We start from the raw sequence: 19,611 nt of genomic DNA on the forward strand, positions 1-19,611 counted from the left end.
TGGACTCCCCCAACATTGGGAACATGTTTCCTGCCTCTAATGTGTCCAATCCCCTAATTATCTTATATGTTTCAATAAGATCCCCCCTCATCCTTCTAAATTCCAGTGTATACAAGCCTAATTGCTCCAGCCTTTCAACATACGACAGTCCCGCCATTCCGGGAATTAACCTAGTGAACCTACGCTGCACGCCCTCAATAGCAAGAATATCCTTCCTCAAATTTGGAGACCAAAATTGCACACAGTACTCCAGGTGCGGTCTCACCAGGGCCCGGTACAACTGTAGAAGGACCTCTTTGCTCCTATACTCAACTCCTCTTGTTACGAAGGCCAACATTCCATTGGCTTTCTTCACTGCCTGCTGTACCTGCATGCTTCCTTTCAGTGACTGATGCACTAGGACACCCAGATCTCGTTGAACATCCCCTCTTCCTAACTTGACACCATTCAGATAATAATCTGCCTTTCTATTCTTACTTCCAAAGTGAATAACCTCACACTTATCTACATTAAACTGCATCTGCCATGTATCCACCCACTCACACAACCTGTCCAAGTCACCCTGCAGCCTTATTGCATCTTCCTCACAATTCACACTACCCCCCAACTTAGTATCATCTGCAAATTTGCTAATGGTACTTTTAATCCCTTCGTCTAAGTCATTAATGCATATCGTAAATAGCTGGGGTCCCAGCACCGAACCTTGCGGTACCCCACTGGTCACTGCCTGCCATTCCGAAAGGGACCCATTTATCCCCACTCTTTGCTTTCTGTCTGTCAACCAATTTTCTATCCATGTCAGTACCCTACCCCCAATACCATGTGCCCTAATTTTGCCCACTAATCTCCTATGTGGGACCTTGTCGAAGGCTTTCTGAAAGTCGAGGTACACCACATCCACTGACTCTCCCTTGTCAATTTTCCTAGTTACATCCTCAAAAAATTCCAGTAGATTTGTCAAGCATGATTTCCCCTTCGTAAATCCATGCTGACTCGGAATGATCCCGTTACTGCTATCCAAATGCTCAGCAATTTCGTCTTTTATAATTGACTCCAATTATTGACTCCAGTCAGCGGCTCCTTCCTCGACTCTCCGGTCTTCGGGGCTCCGAGCTTCCCCGCACTTGGCTGTTGGGTCTCTGTTGTCATCGACCGCCGGGCCCATCTTCCTCTTTGTTCTTGGTGGTCCTTGTCCGACCTGTCCTCATTCTCAGCGGTCACTTCGGCCAATGGGCCCCTCCTTGAATGCGATGGCCGAGTCCGGTCTTGATCGGCTCTGCGCCGTCGGCCGGGTCAGCTCCAGCACGACGACGCACCAATCCCTTCTGCCAGAAAGCTAGATGCACACAAGCTGAAGCGGAACAGAAGCAAATGTGTGTTCATTTTTCTCCAATGATAAATTGGAACCTTATATTGAAGGTCAACGGCTGAAAGCAAAAGTGGAGGTTTGTGTACCAAACAGAATAGAGATTAGCTTTTCCTTAAAATGGTGCAGTATTACCCATGATCTTCCAATGGTGCCCCAGTCGTGGTCAGTTTCAGTAGTATGTGAGCAGCTGAGAAAAGGAACAAGTTGGAAGATTTAAAAATGAGCCGTTAAAGTCCTGGAGCGACTGCCCTGTGTGATGCATAAAGAAAGGCAGGCACTGATAGAGTGGCATGTTTGAGAGTGTTTGTGCTTGAGGTTTTTAGTTTTCGAGATACCGCATGGACGACTGTCCAGTGGATCTGACATCAACCATTGAAATGTGCTTCATTGAATGGTGAAGACATTAACTCTAGCCTCCCATTTAGGTTTATGCACTGCAATTCACCTACTATCACAACAGGTCCATTTCCCTGGCCCTTCACCCATACGTGGATCATCTGGGATAGCAACACCTACAGCAGACTCCCATTTGTTGACTATAGCACCACTTCAACATTATTTTTCCAACCAAACTCATCTTCCTGTTGTTATCAGACTACTGAACAGACCTCTTGTAAGCCAAGGGTGAACCCCAAACCTCCAGCCTACTTCATTGCGGCCCTTGCACTTTTTTAATCTGCACTTTATCGGCACGGTGGCGCAGCGGTTGAGTTGCTGCCTTACAGCGAATGCAGCACTGGAGATCAGGGTTCGCTCCCGACTATGGGGCTGTCTATACAGAGTTTGTACGTTCTCCCCATGACCGTGTGAGTTTTCTCCAAGATCTTCGGTTTCCTCCCACACTCTAAAGACGTACAGGTTTGTAGGTTAATTGGCTTGGTAAATGTAAAAATTGTCCCTTGTGTGTGTAGGATAGTATTAATATGCGGGGATCGCTGGTCGGCGTGGACCTGGTGGGCCGAAGGGCCTGTTCCCGCACTGTATCTCTAAACTCCAAAAACGAAACCTTCTTTGAGGCTGTGACTATTGTCATTGACAAACACATCATGGCTAACCTGAACAACCGGTTTTCTGACCATGTCCACATTATCTCACTTTGTCCCACTTTATCTCACTATTGCTTCAACAAAGAGCAGCATAGAGAACAGTGTAGAGGCATTCTTCCCTCTGCGCATCTGGTTTTCTGTTCATATAGCAATCCTTTTGGATTGGAGAGCCACGCGGCATGCCAGGTTCATAGCCATGTCACATTGAATGTTCCAGATTGTTTGTGACAATTTTGCACCACCAGGTTACAGATTCTGTGTGTAAAACAGCTACTGACACTACTTAACTCTTCTAAGCCTGTTGGAATCTGTTCCGTTCACAAGAGTAATATATCAAAAGTGTTTTTGTTCCTTCATCTGACTTCAAAAAGATTGGCCGAGAAATCAGTAGGAATATTTAACAAAGCTCGCAGGAAGCAGACTTTGTAGGGATAGTCAAACCTCAGCATGAAGCATTGCTTGGCCATTTTCTTGATTGAATACTCTACCATGAACGATACATCTACAGAGCTCTGAGAACTCATGTGAGCATTGCTCATCAAATTTGGCTTTAAAACCAAATAAGAATATCACTATGATTCTAACCAAAATGGACAGTCGTCCATGCGGTATCTCGAAAACTAAAAACCTCAAGCACAAACACTCTCAAACATGCCACTCTATCAGTGCCTGCCTTTCTTTATGCATCACACAGGGCAGTCGCTCCAGGACTTTAACGGCTCATTTTTAAATCTTCCAACTTGTTCCTTTTCTCAGCTGCTCACATACTACTTGACATTGGAACTTGACATTGTTAGCTTGCTTCACTCTTCACCTGTTGATGACAGGTTTGTGAATCCACTTCCTTCCTTCCTCTTCTCAAGTCAGCAATCAAGCAAAATTAGCACGTTATATTGTTAGGCTGCCTAGCAAGTCGGGTTCACACAAGTGATTAGCACAACCAAGAGGAAAGTTGTTTTTAATTTGTGACAAGATCTGGTCATGCAGATCAGGGGATCATTGTCAAGTGTCAAGAGAGTCCAGGGTGATAAATTGTCATATGTACCAAAAAGGGACAATGAAATTCTTACTTGCAGTAGTACGACAGGTCTGTATACACAGTACACAATAGATAACGTAATAAATAAAGAAAAGGTTAAAAAAACAAAAAATATATAGTGCAAAGCAAAACAAAGCCTGAAAACCCTAGTGCAACCACAACAATTCATAGTTTAAAATTTAGTTGGAGGTTGTAGTGTTCAATAGTCTGATGGTTGTTGGGAAGAAGCTGTTTCTAAATTTGGACATCACAGATTTCAGATTCCTATATCTTCTTCCCAATGGCAGGAGTGAAATGAGAGTGCGGGCAGGGTGGTGTGGATCTTTGATGATGGTGGCTGCCTTTTTGCCTCCTATAGCTTCCCTTCATTGGTGGGGAGGTCAGTACCTTTGATGGACCGGGCAGTGTTCACCACTTTGTAATCTCCTTCATTCCTGGGCGTTCGAGTTGCCTGATCAGGTTGTGATGCATCCAGTCAACATGCTCTCTATGTGGTACACCAGCAGCTCAGAGGCAGACAAGAAAGCCCTTCAGAGGGTCATCAACTCTGCAAAGAAAATCATTGGTTGCCCACTGCCCTCTCTAGAGGAACTTTACTCCCTCCGCTGCCTCAGCAGAGCAGCCAACATCCTGAGGGATCCTTCCCACCCTGGTCATCAGCTGCTCCAACTGCTGCCCTCTGGTAGATGGTTCAGGTCCATTACATCACGGACTAATAGACTCAAGAACAGTTTCTACCCCAGTGTCATACGTGAGCTGAACACTGCCAGACACTCACATAAAACTGAATGGAAGGAACGGAACTGATCGGAACACTGTCAGTTACTTGTCAGAAAACATAAGCCTCAATTTAATACAAGTTTACATTCTACTGCACTTATATTGCTTAACATTTGCTAAACTTATTACATGTTACAACCGACCGCACCTTATATTTAATTACATTATTTATTATTTTTTTATTTTTTAAACGGCACTTGCAATATGTTAGCTCTCATTGCTGTGCAATAACTTGCTGTCTTGATTGCACTGTACACTGCCTCGACCGTATTGTAATTGTTTTGTCTATATTGTATTAGAGGTCAGTTTGTTTAATTCAGTAGATTAGGTTTAGCTTGTTATGGATAAAGGTTTATCCTTTGTACTGTCTGCTGTGTGTGATTGCATCATCTGGACTGCTTTAATTTCGCTGTACTTTGTGTAGTGACAATAAAGGTTTTTACAATTTAAAATACAAGAGCGTATTCGTTGACAGACCGATTCTCCTCAATCTAAGGAAGTAGAGGCATTGATAGGCTACCTTTATGATTTTATCAATGTCTGGGTTCAGGTCAAACCTCCAGCATGCCCAGGAACTTGACATTGTTAGCTTGCTTCACTCTTCACCTGTTGATGACAGGTTTGTGAATCCACTTCCTTCCTCTTCTCAAGTCAGCAATCAGTTTCTTGGTATTACTGACATTTAGAGCAAGTTTTTAGTTTTAGAGATACAGTGTGGAAATAGGCCCACCGAGTCTACACCGACCAACGAACACCTATGTACTACACACTAGGGGCAATTTTCAGAAGCCCCTATAAGCCTGCATGTCTTTGGGATGTGGGAGGAAACCAGAGCACCTGGAGGAAACTCACGCGGTCTCAGGAAGAACGTGCAAATTCCATACAGACAGCACCTGGAGGCTGGATCAAACCTGGGTCTCTGGTGCTGTAAGGCAGTAACTCTACTGCTGTGCCATCCTAAGCATTGTTGTTCTGGCACCAGTTAGATGATCGATATTCAATAGACAATAGACAATAGGTGCAGGAGTAGGCCATTCGGCCCTTCGAGCCAGCACCGCTATTCAATGTGATCATGGCTGATCATTCACAATCAGTACCCCGTTCCTCCTATACTCTGACTGATCGTTATCCATAATTTGTCCAACAATGGTGGTGTCATAGGAAAATTTACAGATAGAGTTGGAACTGTGTTCAGCTACACAGTCATAGGTATACAGTAGAGCAGGGGATAGTGCAACTGTGCTGATAGTTACAGAAGAGGAAGTGTTGTTGCCAATTCATACCGATTATGTTTAGTTGATGAGGAAGTGGAGGTTCCAGTTGCAAAGGGATGTGCAGAGACCCAGTTCCCAGATGGTGCCAAACTGTAGCCGATTAACCACAGCCTGACGTATGTATTTTTATTGTCCAAGTGGTCCAGTGCAGAGTGGAGAGCCTATAAGATTGCATCCCCCATTGATCTATTGTAGCTGTAGGCAAATTGTAATGGGTGCAGGTTCTTGCCGAGGTAGGAATTGATATGCACCATAACCAACGTCAGTGCCACCGGTCAGTAGTAATTGAGGCACGTCACTTTACTCTTCTTGGACACTGGTATTATTGATGCATTTTTAAACTAGGTGGGAACCTCAGATCTCATTCAATGAGAGGTTGAAGATGTCTGCAAAAACGGGTAGAGATGAACCAATTTTGGATGGTGAAAATGTGTTGGGTTCATTGTAGACATCAATAAGAAGCAGAGAACGATATCAGAGGGTTGTTTATGTGATTGGGCACCTGTAACCGGTGCTGTTCCATCGGGATCTAGAATGGGATCATTGCTGTTTGTTTTATATGCAAAGGATTTGGATGTAGATGTAGAAGTAGAAGTAGAAGTCAAAATCAGTCCGTTTGCAGATGATACTAAGATTAGATGTGTTGTTCATAGTAGCGTGGGTAGTCTTAGGCAACAGGCACTTGATATGATGGTGAAATGGGCTGAGTAATGACAAATGCAATTTAATCCTGATCAATGCGAGGTGATGCATTTTGGATGTTTTAATGGGGTCAGTACAGTTACCTTGAATGGCATGTTTTAGACAGTATTGATGAACAGAGAGACCAAGATGTGAAAATCCTAATATTCTTGAAGATGGCAGTGCAGGTAGATAACGTGGTCAAGAAGGCATTTGGGATTATTGGCCTTCTTTAGTAGGTGCAGTGAATACAAAAGCTGGAGGTCAACCTCAATTTCATAATACATTTAATCAGACCTTTACTGGAGTAAAGTGTGCAGTTTCCTCATTATCAGAGGTGAATAATACTAGAGGACAAAGACTTGGGGGAAAGGGGGAAAAGATTTAGAGGGTTCTGATTGGGACTTTTATCACCCAAGAATGTCGAATACTTGGAATGCTCTGCAAGAGAAAGTAGTGGAAGCGACGTTGCTGAAGGCAGTTAAGAGGCATCTCGACAAGAACGAATCACCTGGATATTGAAGGCTTTGGGCCAAGTGCTAGAAAATGGGATTAATAAAAATGGGTGCCTTCTGGCTGACATGGACATAGTGAGCTGAATGGCCAGTTTCCATGCGGTATGAGTCTATGAATTCTGTAGCTATGGCAACAGTTATTTACATTAACACTGGTAAAATTTCAACAATTCCATTTTCTCATACACACTCTGCCTGAATGATTGATGGATTCAAATTATAACTTTCATGTATGTCTAAGAGAAGAACTAAAAAAGGAACAATAACACAATTCTGTGCTGCCTTTGAGTTCTATCGCATTGTAACATTTCTGTGTGGATTTACAGGCTGTTCAGAGTTTGAGCAAGTCTGGGAATTTTTTTTGAGCTTGGCGTTATGTTGAAAATTTGTTTAAAAAATGGTATGGTATTAGGCAACGGATTCACAGAACTGGAGTAAACAAGAATTTGGGTACATATTTCCTTTTGGCAAAGGAAGCCATTTCAGCCCATCGTTTCTATGCCGGTTCACAGATCAATCCCATCCCTCACAATCATTTCCTGTAATCTATTCTCTCTATCTTCATACAGACACTGATACAGGCATTGCATTTCAATTCCGTATTGACAGGAGAAAGCCTTGACAATGTGATTGATTCCCTCTAGATTCTGCCTATTTTTCCATGTGCATGCAATTAACTAAACCCTGAAGAAACCAGGAAAGGCATGAAAGAGATTGTTCCTTTCCCATTTTTCTGCAAATAGTTGTCATTCAGAAGAGTGCATTAGTCATTGTTTCAACACAGATAGGTGTGGTAACTTATCCCAAACCATTTAAATCCTCTGAGGACAGTTGTAATGATTCAAGCATTTAACAATAACCTTTTTTATATATAAATGACAGATGATTTCAAATAAAAGTTCCGTATGTTAAAACCTCCATGTTTTTACTGCTGAAATAAGTAGCTACTACAGAAGATACATATCTGTGGTTCAAAACTGCAAAAATTACAAACCTGTTTTCAAATTTCCTTCATTTTTGAGAATCTAGTTGGATTTTAGTGATATTAACATAATTCTGGCATTTAAACAAATGAATATTCTTCAATGAACAATGACAAAGAGGCCATTGGAGGCCGTTGGTTTTTTTCAAGATTAAATGATAGATTATGCACAACTATGGCAAAGCAACATTTATTGCTGATCCCTGGCAGTCTTGTGAACTTTACAAAACAACATATCTGTTCAAAACCAGCTCAATGAAAATAAGACAAGGGCGGCCGAATCCCTTCAATAACAGAAATCAATGGTATATTTTCCTGTAGTTTGCACAAGGTTCTTGGAAATGCAGCTTCACAACATTCCATGGTGCTACTTGAAGTTCTGCCTACACGGTCAAGTTCAAATCTATTTGTAATAATACTCACTCGTGACCCAAACATTAATATTAGATGGCAAGCAAGCACAGATCCACTGGCTAGATGGTCCCTTGTTGGGAAAGGAATATTGCGAGCAACAGTAGAAACGTTTTCACTTTTGCACAATGAATGTAAATTCCTCTTGGAATGGACTTACCTAGCATGCGAAATAGGGCATTCTGATCAGGACCATCGAATGAGATAGCTCCACACCGCTGAAAGAAAATAAAAGTCCATTAAATGCAACACTTTTACTCAGTAACTTTGATCTTTATCTCAGATTTATGAACAGCTGAAAGAAAAGGAAAACATTGATAGTTAGAATCCTAGGAAAGCTGCATGGGAGAAGGCCCTTCAGTAGTTACCTGCCATATTTTGCGTACAACAAACTATTTACCCATTGTGGCCATATGTGTTTTTTTTTTAAATCTGCCACTTTTGCCTGTAGATATATTAATCAGGCACAAAACTGATGTGTACAATAGAAATTAATGAAGTTTTGCTCACGGGAAAAAATATTGGAAAATTGACAAGATGCAATCATTAGGGTGGTCTTTTTAAATTATATTCTACTTAAGAATGAATATTTGAATTCTTACCAACAATTAATGCAGCCATAACATATCTACAAATCACATCTTCCAAAACATCCCAGTCACAGTACAGCTTTCAATGGAGTCATGGACTTAAATGCGGTGGCGCAGCAATAGAGTTGCTGCCTTACAGTGCTTGCAGCGTTGGAGACCCCGGTTCGATGCTGACTACAGGTGCTGTCTGCACAGAGTTTGTACTTTCTCCCAGTGGGTTTTCTTCGAGATCTTCGATTTTCACCCACACTCCAAAGATGTACAGGTTTGTAGGTTAACTGGCTTGGTATAAGTATGGTATAATGTGTGGAGATCACTGGTCCGCGTGGACTCGGTGGGTGAAGGGCCTATTTCTGTGCTGTATCTCTAAACTAAACATGGAGGAGGGCCCTTCAGCCCAACTCATCCATGCTGACCCACCCAGGTTCCTAATTGTCTGTTGGTGGCCAATATTCTTCTAGGGTTTTCTCAACCATGTACCTGTCTAAATGCTTTTTAAATGCTGGATAAGTACCTACCTCAATACAGATTAATCTGGTAGCTTGTTCTATATACCCACCACCCGCTGTGTGAAAAGGTTGCCTCCCAGTTCCCTTTTCGATGTTTCTCCACTCATCTCTTCTACTCGAGGGAAAAACCATTCATCTCATCTATGCCCTTGATGATATTATATATATCTGAAGGGTCACTCCACAGCTTCCTACACCCCGCAGATCCCAACTCTCCCTGCAACTGAAGCACTCCAGTTTTGGTAACATTGTTGGGCATCTTTTCTACACCTTTCCAGCATAATGACATAATTCCTATGGCTAGGTGATCTGAACTCACACAAACTCGAATGTGGTCTCACCAATAACTTGTGCAGCTGCAGCATGAAGTTCCAACCCCTGTACAATGCTCAATGCCGATGAAAGCGAGTGTTTCAAACACCACCGTCACCACCCTCGCTAACTGTGTCTCCATTTTCAGGGAAGTATGTAGCTCGGTCTCTCTATTCTACAACACTCCCCAGGGCCCTACCATTTACTACCCGAGTCCTGCCCTGGCTTAACTTACAAAGTACAACACCTCAGGCTTGTCTAAATTAAATTAAACCTTTTCTGGTCACTTCTTAGATAGCCCTCTTCACTGTCCTCTATACCACCAATTTTGTGGTCATCTGCAAACTTGCCAACCCTGTCAACAATATTGTCATCCATACCATTAACAAAACAACCACCCTCTGATTCCTTTCCACCGAGTCAATTTTGTTTCTAATTGGCCAGTTCATTCACTCTTACAATTTCCTCCCTGGCTTCCCACTGTATTAGAACTTGGTCAGGCCATGGGACTTATTCATCTTAATATAATTTAAGATTGTCAGCACCTCCTCTTTGGCAATATGAATATGGCTTCACTATTCATTTCCCTTAAATCCTTAGCTTCCTGACTTCTCCAGGCAAATAAAGATTAGCAATATTCTTTTAAGATATCTCCCAGCTCCTGTTGCTCCATACATAAATATTTTCTTATAAACATCTGAAATAACAGATGGATGCACACACAAAAATCAGCCATAGTTCAGAGTAACAAGAATGCATTTGTTAAACAATTCCCTTGAAGTAGGCATGATGACAGGACATGAGTAGAAACATGCAGCTAATAAGGTTTGCATAATACAACAATAATTTTGAATAAAATTTCACATTATGCAGCAATAAACAACCGAGTTTGATCATATTTGTAGGAGATTAAGAAAAGGGACCATGAAAACACACTGCTTGGCCTACCGACCATTTATCATTGTTTGAAGACCAATGATCAGTAAGAACTGATAGGCAAAATTATAAACTTAAATCAACTTTGAAAGGAAGCCTAAATGATAAAGGTTTCATAGGCAAAGAAACTACTGCAATATAGTCCAATCACAAAGCCACTGACCTGGCAGCAAGAGAGATGGAATATTAACAGAAAAAAACTAGAATTGGAGATCTCAAGATGAACAGCAGAGTTAGCAGTTATGAAACATTTTTCTAACTTCTCTACACTGTTGCCAGAACATTTCCTTTACTGGTATCATAACAATTAAATCATCATGCAATATGGAGTTTTCCAAGAATCCCGCAATGCCATTTGTACCACAAATCCATTCAAATAGGTTCAAAATGCATTGTAGCCCATGTTGCAGAACAAGCACATTTAACATTGGCTTTGTTGTTATTTCCCACTGCAAATGAATTCATTTGAGTCGAAACAAATCTATGGATTGGCGTTAGTATATAATCTTCGAAACTTTGGACAGCAAGATATCAGAAGTCCAGGAGACACAAGGAACTGCAGATGCAGGAATCTTAAGCAAAATAAAGTTCTGGAGGAACTCAGCGGGTCAGGCAGCACCTGGAGAGGAATGGACAGGTAGGAGGAAGGGGGAGAAAGCTGGCATAGAGAAGTGGGTGCAGGACAAAGCCTGGCCAGTGATAGGTGGGTACAGATGAGAATGGTTTGATTAGCAGATGAGTGGAATAAGTGACAAAGGCTTAAGGGGAAAAGGAGACAAAGACGGGAGGGAAAAGAAGATTCTTGTTGCTATTTTACATCAGGTAATATTAGGTCTTAGTTTGTTAAAATAAAAAAAGTTACAACTAATCCAAAATTCCATTAAAAAAATAGAAAACATACCTATTTGAAATATTTCAAGCCAGTGCATAACAGTAAAGTGAAATTTGGAATTTCCCTCGTACTGTTTAGGGTGCAATGATGAGCTGTGGAATTTAGGCACAAATTCAAGCCTTTTTCTTTGCAATTTAAAGGTACTTTTAAAGACTTAATACATGTTCTATTGTAATTATGTAATTATAAGCTGCATTCTTCTTAGACAGTTCCTTGGGATCAAAGTCGTTGTACCCCTATCACCACCTTCTGCCTCATATCGTCAAGCCAGTTTTAATCAATTTGTCAAATGGCCCTGGATTTCATCAACACTAAGTCTAAGCAACTTACATCACCCGAGCTGATCTCATAAGTGCAATTTTGTTACCAAAATGAATCAAATTGGTCAGGCAAGATGTCATAGAACATAGAAAATAGGTGCAGGAGGAGGCCATTCGGCCCTTTGAGCCAGCACTACCAAACATTGTGATCATGGCTGATTGTTCCCAATCAATAACCCGTGCCTGCCTTCTCCCCATATCCCTTGATTCCACTAGCCCCTAGAGCTCCATCTAACTCTCTCTTAAATCCATCCAGTGATTTGGCTTCCACTGCCCTCTGTGGCAGAGAATTCCACAAATTCACAATTCTCTGGGTGAAAAAGTTTTTCTCACCTCAGTTTTAAATGGCCTCCCCTTTATTCTAAGACTGTGGCCCCTCAACAAAGCCATGCCGATTATATTTGCCTCTCTTAGGCCAAAGTTGACCAATCTTATTTTTCAAGACATTTTCCCAGTATTTTCCTTACCGCTAACTCAGAAGCCAAAAGTTAATGAGCTTTTACCTGCTGCCCTTTTCCAACCAAGGTGCTGCATTTTCTGCCCTTTGGTTATTTAGCACCTCCCCAAAGGGCAATGATGACTTAAAAGATCCTATTATAACACAGCCCACTGTTCAACTCTCTTCAACTGTGTCATGGCTGTTAACTATTTGCCAGAATTTGCTTTGTGAAATGAATATTTTTGATTATAAAAAAAAATATCAATACTTATTTAGTTAATATTTAATCCATAAACTAAAAATGCTGGAAACACATTGATGATCAATCTGCAGCTGTGGAGTGAACAATCAAACTCAATGCTTCAGGTATGGCCTCTTCATCAGGACTGCCAAAATGTCAACTTGTCTGCTTTTTCTGTGGTGATCTGCCAAATACTTCCAGCTTGGACATTATACCCTTTAATATTTTCATGCACCATCAGAATCTTTACTACAAGCTAGATGCAGGAAAATGTTCCAAATGTTGGGGAGTCCAGAACCAGGGGCCACAGTCTAAGAATAAAGGGGAGGCCATTTAAAACTGAGATGAAAATAAACTTTTTCACCCAGAGTTGTGAATTTGTGGAATTCTCTGCCACAGAAGGCAGTAGTGACCAATTCACTGGATGAATTTAAAAGAGAGTTAGATAGAGTTCTAGGGGCTAGTGGAATCAAGGGATATGGGGAGAAGGCAGGCACAGGTTACTGATTATGGATGATCAGCCATGATCACAATGAATAGCGGTGCTGGCTCGAAGGGCCAAATGGCCTCCTCCTGCAACTATTTTCCATGTTTCTATGTTTCATTCAAGATTCTTTATTTTTCAACAAAACATTGTGATCGTCAGACACAAGGGTATATCCTTTGAAGGCACAGGTCATCCAGTAGCTGAAAGTAATCATATGTGAAGAAAATTGCCTTGGGTTGCTAGCACTAAACACATGGGAGAGTATTGGTTGCTTTTGAACTCTAGTCGAGGTAAATGGAATCAGGTGGACTCTAATGAGTACAACATGTGGCCAATTTTGCACATTACATATTTACCAATAAAAGGCAAAGGTCTTCACACAACTTTCCAACTCGTCATTCTGCACCTGTGATTTTGTTTAGCACCTTTAGAATAGTACAATATCTAAAAGGCACTTCATAAATGTTCTGTTTAGCATGAATGCAAGTTACGAAGAATATGTACATGCACAGCGTAGAAGAGCTAAGGGGTTGGAGGAAATAAAATATAATATGATAAATGTATTAATGCAAATACATGTAATAAAGGGGATCAGAAGATAGGTATAGGTGTAGGTTTAGGGTGGAGTAAGAAGAGTTGTGAGCTCGAGACATTGGAGTGATAAACAAACCAATCTTAGTATCATCATCTAAGTCAACATCCCACGTATTGACGACAGAATTACATTCAGTTGACTATATTGGACAGGCCACATTGATCACATGGGGAACACCAGACTACCAAAACAGACACTGCATTCTGTGGAAAAGTCACATTAGCCTCGTTAGCTACCTCAGAAGCTACAAACTCGGGGTGGAAGTCAGTCATCAATCCCAAGGGTATGGGTCTTAACCTGCCTCACCAGGGATAGTCTGACTAAACAAAGCAATTTAAAAAAAAGTTTACATAAAGCATTTTTTTAAAAGTAAGATGGCAGAGTAAGTGTTTGACTATTTTCTGCCTCCATCCAAAGATAAAGTACAGTGCCCTCCATAATGTTTGGGACAAAGACCCATCATTATTTATTTGCCTCTGCACTCCACAATTTGAGATTTGTAATAGAAAAAAAATCACATGTGGTTAAAGTGCACATTGTCAGATTTTATTAAAGGCCATTTTTATACATTTTGGTTCACCATTTAGTAATTACAGCTGTGTTTATACATAGTCCCCCCATTTCAGGGCACCATAATGTTTGGGACACATGGCTTCACATGCATTTGTAATTGCTCAGGTGTGTTTAATTGCATCCTTCATGCAGGTTTTAGAGAGCTCTAAGCACCTAGTCTTTCCTCCAGTCTTTCCATCACCTTTGGAAACTTTTATTGCTGTTTATCAACATGAGGACCAAAGTTGTGCCAATGAAAGTCAAAGAAGCCATTATGAGACTGAGAAACAAGAATAAAACTGTTAGAGACATCAGCCAAACCTTAGGCTTACCAAAAACAACTGTTTGCAACATCATTAAGAAGAAAGAGCGCTGGTGAGCTTACTAATCGCAAAGGGACTGGCAGGCCAAGGAAGACTTCCACAGCTGATAACAGAAGAATTCACTCTATAATAAAGAAAAATCCCCAAATGCCTGTCCGACAGATCAGAAACTCTCTTCAGGAGTCAGGTGTGGATTTATCAATGACCACTGTCCGCAGAAGACTTCATGAACAGAAATACAGAGGCTACACTGCAAGATGCAAACCACTGGTTAGCTGCAAAAATAGGATGGCCAGGATACAGTTTGGCAAGAAGTACTTAAAAGAGCAACAACAGTTCTGGAAAAAGGTCTTGTGGACAGATGAGACGAAGATTAACTTACATCAGAGTGATGGCAAGAGCAAAGTATGGAGGAGAGAAGGAACTGCCCAAGATCGAAAACATACCACCTCATCTGTAAAACAAGGTGGTGGGGGTGTTATGGCCTGGGCGTATATGGCTGCTGAATGTACTGGCTCACTTATATTCATTCATGATGCAACTGCTGATGGTAGTAGCATAATGAATTCTGAAGTGTATAGACACATCCTATCTGCTCAAGTTCAAACAAATGCCTCAAAAACTCATTGGCCAGCGGTTCATTCTACAGCAAGACAATGATCCCAAACATGCTGCTAAAGCAACAAAGGAGTTTTTCAAAGCTAAAAAATGGCCAATTTTTGAGTGGCCAAGTCAATCACCTGATCTGAACTTAATTGAGCGTAACTTTTATATGCTGAAGAGAAAACAGAAGGGGATTAGCCCCCAGAATAAGATGGCTGCAATACAGGCCTAGCAGAGCATCATCAGAGAAGACACCCAGCAATTGGTGAGGTCCATGAATTGCAGACTTGAAGCAGTCATTGCATGTAAAGGATATGCAACAAAATACTAAACATGACTACTTTCATTTACATGACATTGCTGTGTCCCAAACATTATGGTGCCCTGAAATGGGGGGGACTATGCATAAACACTGCTGATTTTTCTACATGGTGAAACCAAAATGTATAAAAATGGCCTATAGTAAAATAAAATCTGACAATGTGAATTTTAACCACATGTGATTTTTTTTCAATTACAAATCTCAAATTGTGGAGTACAGAGGCAAATAAATAAATAATGGGTCTTTGTCCCAAACATTATGGAGGGCACTTTACTTTACCTTTGGATGGAGACAGAAAATAGTCACACACTTACTCTGCCATCTTATTTTTAAAAAAACAATGCTTTGTGTAAACTTTTTTTTAAAATGCTTTGTTTGGTCAGACTATTCCTGATGAATCCCTGGCTGGATCTTTTGTGCAGAAAGAAAGCATAGGACTCTGTTATTTTGCGAAAAGATGAACATCCTTTCGCATGTTTCTCCATGTTACATGTAGCATTTTGAGTCCACCCAAATGTATTCCAGCTTGGGAAGTCATAGCTGAAAACAAATGCTAAAAATCACAGAGGGTTCAACCGGATCAGTGCTAAATGATGTCAATTCTTGTGCAAGGTCTTCAAAGTCCACAGAAATTTTAATTGAATCAAAATTCGAATAGAAATTGCAGCTGCATTCAGCATTGTGAATTACATTCGCACCGTTTTTTTCCACGGTTAAAAGCTGCATTGTTTATATGAAAACATGTAAAACATTATTTATTGGACAATAACATTGAAATTATTCATGACTCTATGTTTACATAATGACATTGTAATAAACAATAGAAGTTTTCAAGCATTATTCAATAATGTATTAAAGATTTATGCTCTTCACAAATGCTCTAATGTTGGCACTTTAAAATAAGTAAGTTTTGCACTCCTCAAAAAGATACAACATTAATTGTTTTTGTTTAAAAAAAAGGATCTATTCAAAACCATAGCATTTCTATTTGAGGTTAATTGTTCATCAAACATTAATCTTAAAGTACACAGTGAAGTCAGTTGTTTAGTGGATGGAAGAAAAGGTTTCAATAGCAAATTATTCTTAAATTGTTTACAACTATGAAATTGGGATTCCTGAAACAGCACGAGTTTTAATCAACACGATTACTCTTAAAAATTAGCAAGCATAAAGTTAAAATTTTGTTCAGAAATCTATCTAATTTTTTCAACACATAATGTGAAGCATGAAGCATACACGGCACTTTCTCTTGAAAAAGCCCTAGAAATAAGAAAACATCATCACCAGTCTGACAATCTCACTTCAATGTAGTTGACAACTTATCTCAATTAAATATGTTAATCACATTTATATAAATCCTTGACAAAATATGTTTCAGTTTCAAGAAAAGGGCTAATAACTTTCTCAGAATTAAGCCTTCTATTCCAGCCTCGACAAAGATGCCCACATCTTGAAAATGAATAGAAAAAAAAACATAAAGCACCCTTGCACACATTTAAATTGGAAAAGATGAGAATATTTGAAAAAATTAAATTTGTTGAGTGACTCGATTTTATATGCAAGGCAAAAGAGATTACAGATGCTGGAATGTGGAAGAGAAAACAATAATGTAAGTCAGCAGGTCAAGCAGCATCTGTGGAGACAAAATTAGTAAGTCAACATTGTTTCAGGTCATGACTCCGCACTTGACCGAGAGGGAAGGGGAAAGATCAATGGTACATAGCAATGTTGTGGACATGGCTAGAAGCTGATCGGTGATATGTAGAATTAGATGAGGAGGCAATGACTGGCAGATGGAGCCAAGTGCAGGGAGGGCTTGGGAAAAGGTGAACACAGGAATAAGAAAACTAGTCAAGCAAGTGTGCGCAGGAGAAAAATACCGGGGATATGGATTATCTGCAATTGGAAAATTCAATATGTATAGCATTTGGTCACAAGCTACCCAAACGCAACACGAGATGCAATGACTGGTGGGATGAAAGGTAAAGGTGAAGGTGAGGACTAAGGTGCTCCATTGCTGCTCTGTGGGTACTCAGGGAAGGTGGGTGGTGGGATTGAGGGCTGACATGTGGGTAATATTGGTAAAGTAAGTTGTGCAAGTTAGGGTTAGATTTATAAGTAACTTCATCCTCCCCAATGTCTCTCGTTAAAAAAAAATCAAGCCTCTATGATGCCTGGGGAACCACAAAAAAAAAATCTGGCCAAACTTCGCCTCTCTAAATAGGTGCAAGCCTAATTATCTAAGGTAAATAGTTATCTGACACCAGTTTAGAATTCCTACAGGAATTTTCAGAAATAATGGACAGAGCGTGCCCCAAGCTCGTGATACAGACTTCTGGGATCCTAGCAGTGATCGTTGAAAGGAACCTTTACTTGGCATTAAATAGACTGGCTATATTTTAAGTGTCAAGTTGCATGAACAATTCCACAGGCTGTTCAAATGCTGTCTCTTCCCCACTGACTGATCCTTTGTGACAACCATCTCTCACCCTTCCACTTCACATCAACTATCAATTTACCAAAATATTTCTTACTGATCTGCATGATGTAGCGGCTAACATTTCAACACTTTAAGTGTATGAGTAGCTCTCGATGATTTGGAAATTAGGCTTGGCTGTGAGACAAGATGGACTTCATGATGCAGCCACAGATAGATTTGCTGATTGTCACTGGACTTCACAGAGCAAATCAGTACAGCATTTCATACATCAATAGGCCAAAAGGCACTTCAAAAGATTGCAAGGTACAGTGCCTAGAACATTCCTATTTAAAATACATAGCTCAAGCATAATCCATCCCTATTATAATTAACAATTCCGAAATTCCTCTGTAACAATTACAAATCTACAAGGTATATTATTTATACAGAGTCTATTGCTGCATCCAAAAATACCTCTTATAAATATGCCCTAATAAGAGTCCAATACACATAGAATTTAGTAAGCCAGTAGCTTCAGGTAGCAAAGCAAATTGATGAATGGGAACTGAGTACACGTGAAATTTAATTGGTAACCTCTGATAATCCATCATGCTCTGGACTTTGGTGATGCCCGAGTGGCATTTTCCTTTCCCTCTCTCCCCCCCCCCCCCCTTCCACTACCATTAACCTCCCCAATTCACTTTATTCAGATGTCACACAATTTTATTATTGATTTTCCAGTGAAGCATCCTGTGTGAACTAGTTGCCAAACTAGAGATTCAAGATTCAATTTATTGTCACATATACCAATTAAGGTGCAGTGAAATTTGAAACAACAGGGATGTCTGAATATTTGGACAGCAGACTATTGGACTTTACAAAGTACATTATTTACAGAAGAAAACAGAAAAAGACAGAGTAATTGCACCTACACAATTCAAAAACATCTAACAACCTTTGCCCATTCAAAATAAATAGGATAGAGTTCTCAAATTATGAAATTGAGGGAAGACCATGAAAACTTATGCACAAGTTAGGCTAGTTGCAATATCTTATTATCAATGCAGAATTTTTCATTCATTCAAATGTTTGACGGTTTGCACATCATTCAGCACGACACCCAAGGTTGGCAATTTCAATCTAATCTACTGGCCAGGACCAGAAAACTAGTCGAAACAAGGAACTGCAGATGCTGATTCACAAAACAAAGGGAAACAAAGTGCTGGAGTAACTCAGTATATCAGGCAGCATCTCTGGAGAACTAGTGTTTTACTCCCTAGTCTGAAACTCCACTAACTACATTGGAAAGTCAAATCGAACTCTTTTTAAAGCAAGTGCCCTTTCCTATTGTGTCAGTTTCATGTTGTGCAAAATGTCAGCATGGTAACTTTTTCAAAAATCTATTAATACTGCAACTATGGTAGTAGACCACTTCTGCAACTTTCAAGCTTCTCTTTACAAGTTCTGATTGTTTCTATCGAGTCTGCAGGTTCAAATCCATAGGGTTCTCTCAGGAAAAGACTCAATTTCCTGTGGAATTTCCCTCCTTTTTATCACTGAGTGCAGGCTTCACACTTAAGTAGTGACGACAGCTATTCTCAAGCACAACAGAATGGAACAGAGACAGATGTCTTTTAAGATGCTACCCCATCTGAACCATTCAGTTTGTCCTCCTGGGGTCTGCAAATTGCCAAAAGTAGCCAATCACTACATTACATTCCTTAGCAATTTAATAATCTCATTCATCTCATCTTACTTGATAATCAGAAGTGCGCTTCTAGTCTTACAAACTGATGCGCTACAATGCTGAGAACTATGTTCTGCACTCTGTATCTTCCTCTTTGCTCTATCTATTGTACTTGAGTAGAACTCCATTGTATTTACATATTGTATATCTGACCTGCTTGGATAGCTTGTAAAACAAAGCTTTTCACTGTACCTCTGTGTATCTGACAAAAATAAATTTAAACTTAA

General features: G+C 40.3%; 1 protein-coding gene across 2 annotated transcripts in view; it reads right to left on the reverse strand.

The window, feature by feature from the left end:
- The window catches only part of LOC144593737 (3',5'-cyclic-AMP phosphodiesterase 7B-like), a 115,376-nt gene that overhangs the window by 76,549 nt on the left and 19,216 nt on the right, over positions 1-19,611 (reverse strand). For both annotated transcript variants that reach the window (XM_078399743.1, XM_078399744.1), the window contains exon 2: positions 8,258-8,315. In XM_078399743.1, the coding sequence (XP_078255869.1) occupies positions 8,258-8,315 (58 nt within the window). The remainder of the gene's footprint in view (positions 1-8,257; positions 8,316-19,611) is intronic.

This window comes from Rhinoraja longicauda, chromosome 5 (assembly GCF_053455715.1).
Source record: "Rhinoraja longicauda isolate Sanriku21f chromosome 5, sRhiLon1.1, whole genome shotgun sequence".
NCBI lineage: Eukaryota > Metazoa > Chordata > Chondrichthyes > Rajiformes > Arhynchobatidae > Rhinoraja > Rhinoraja longicauda.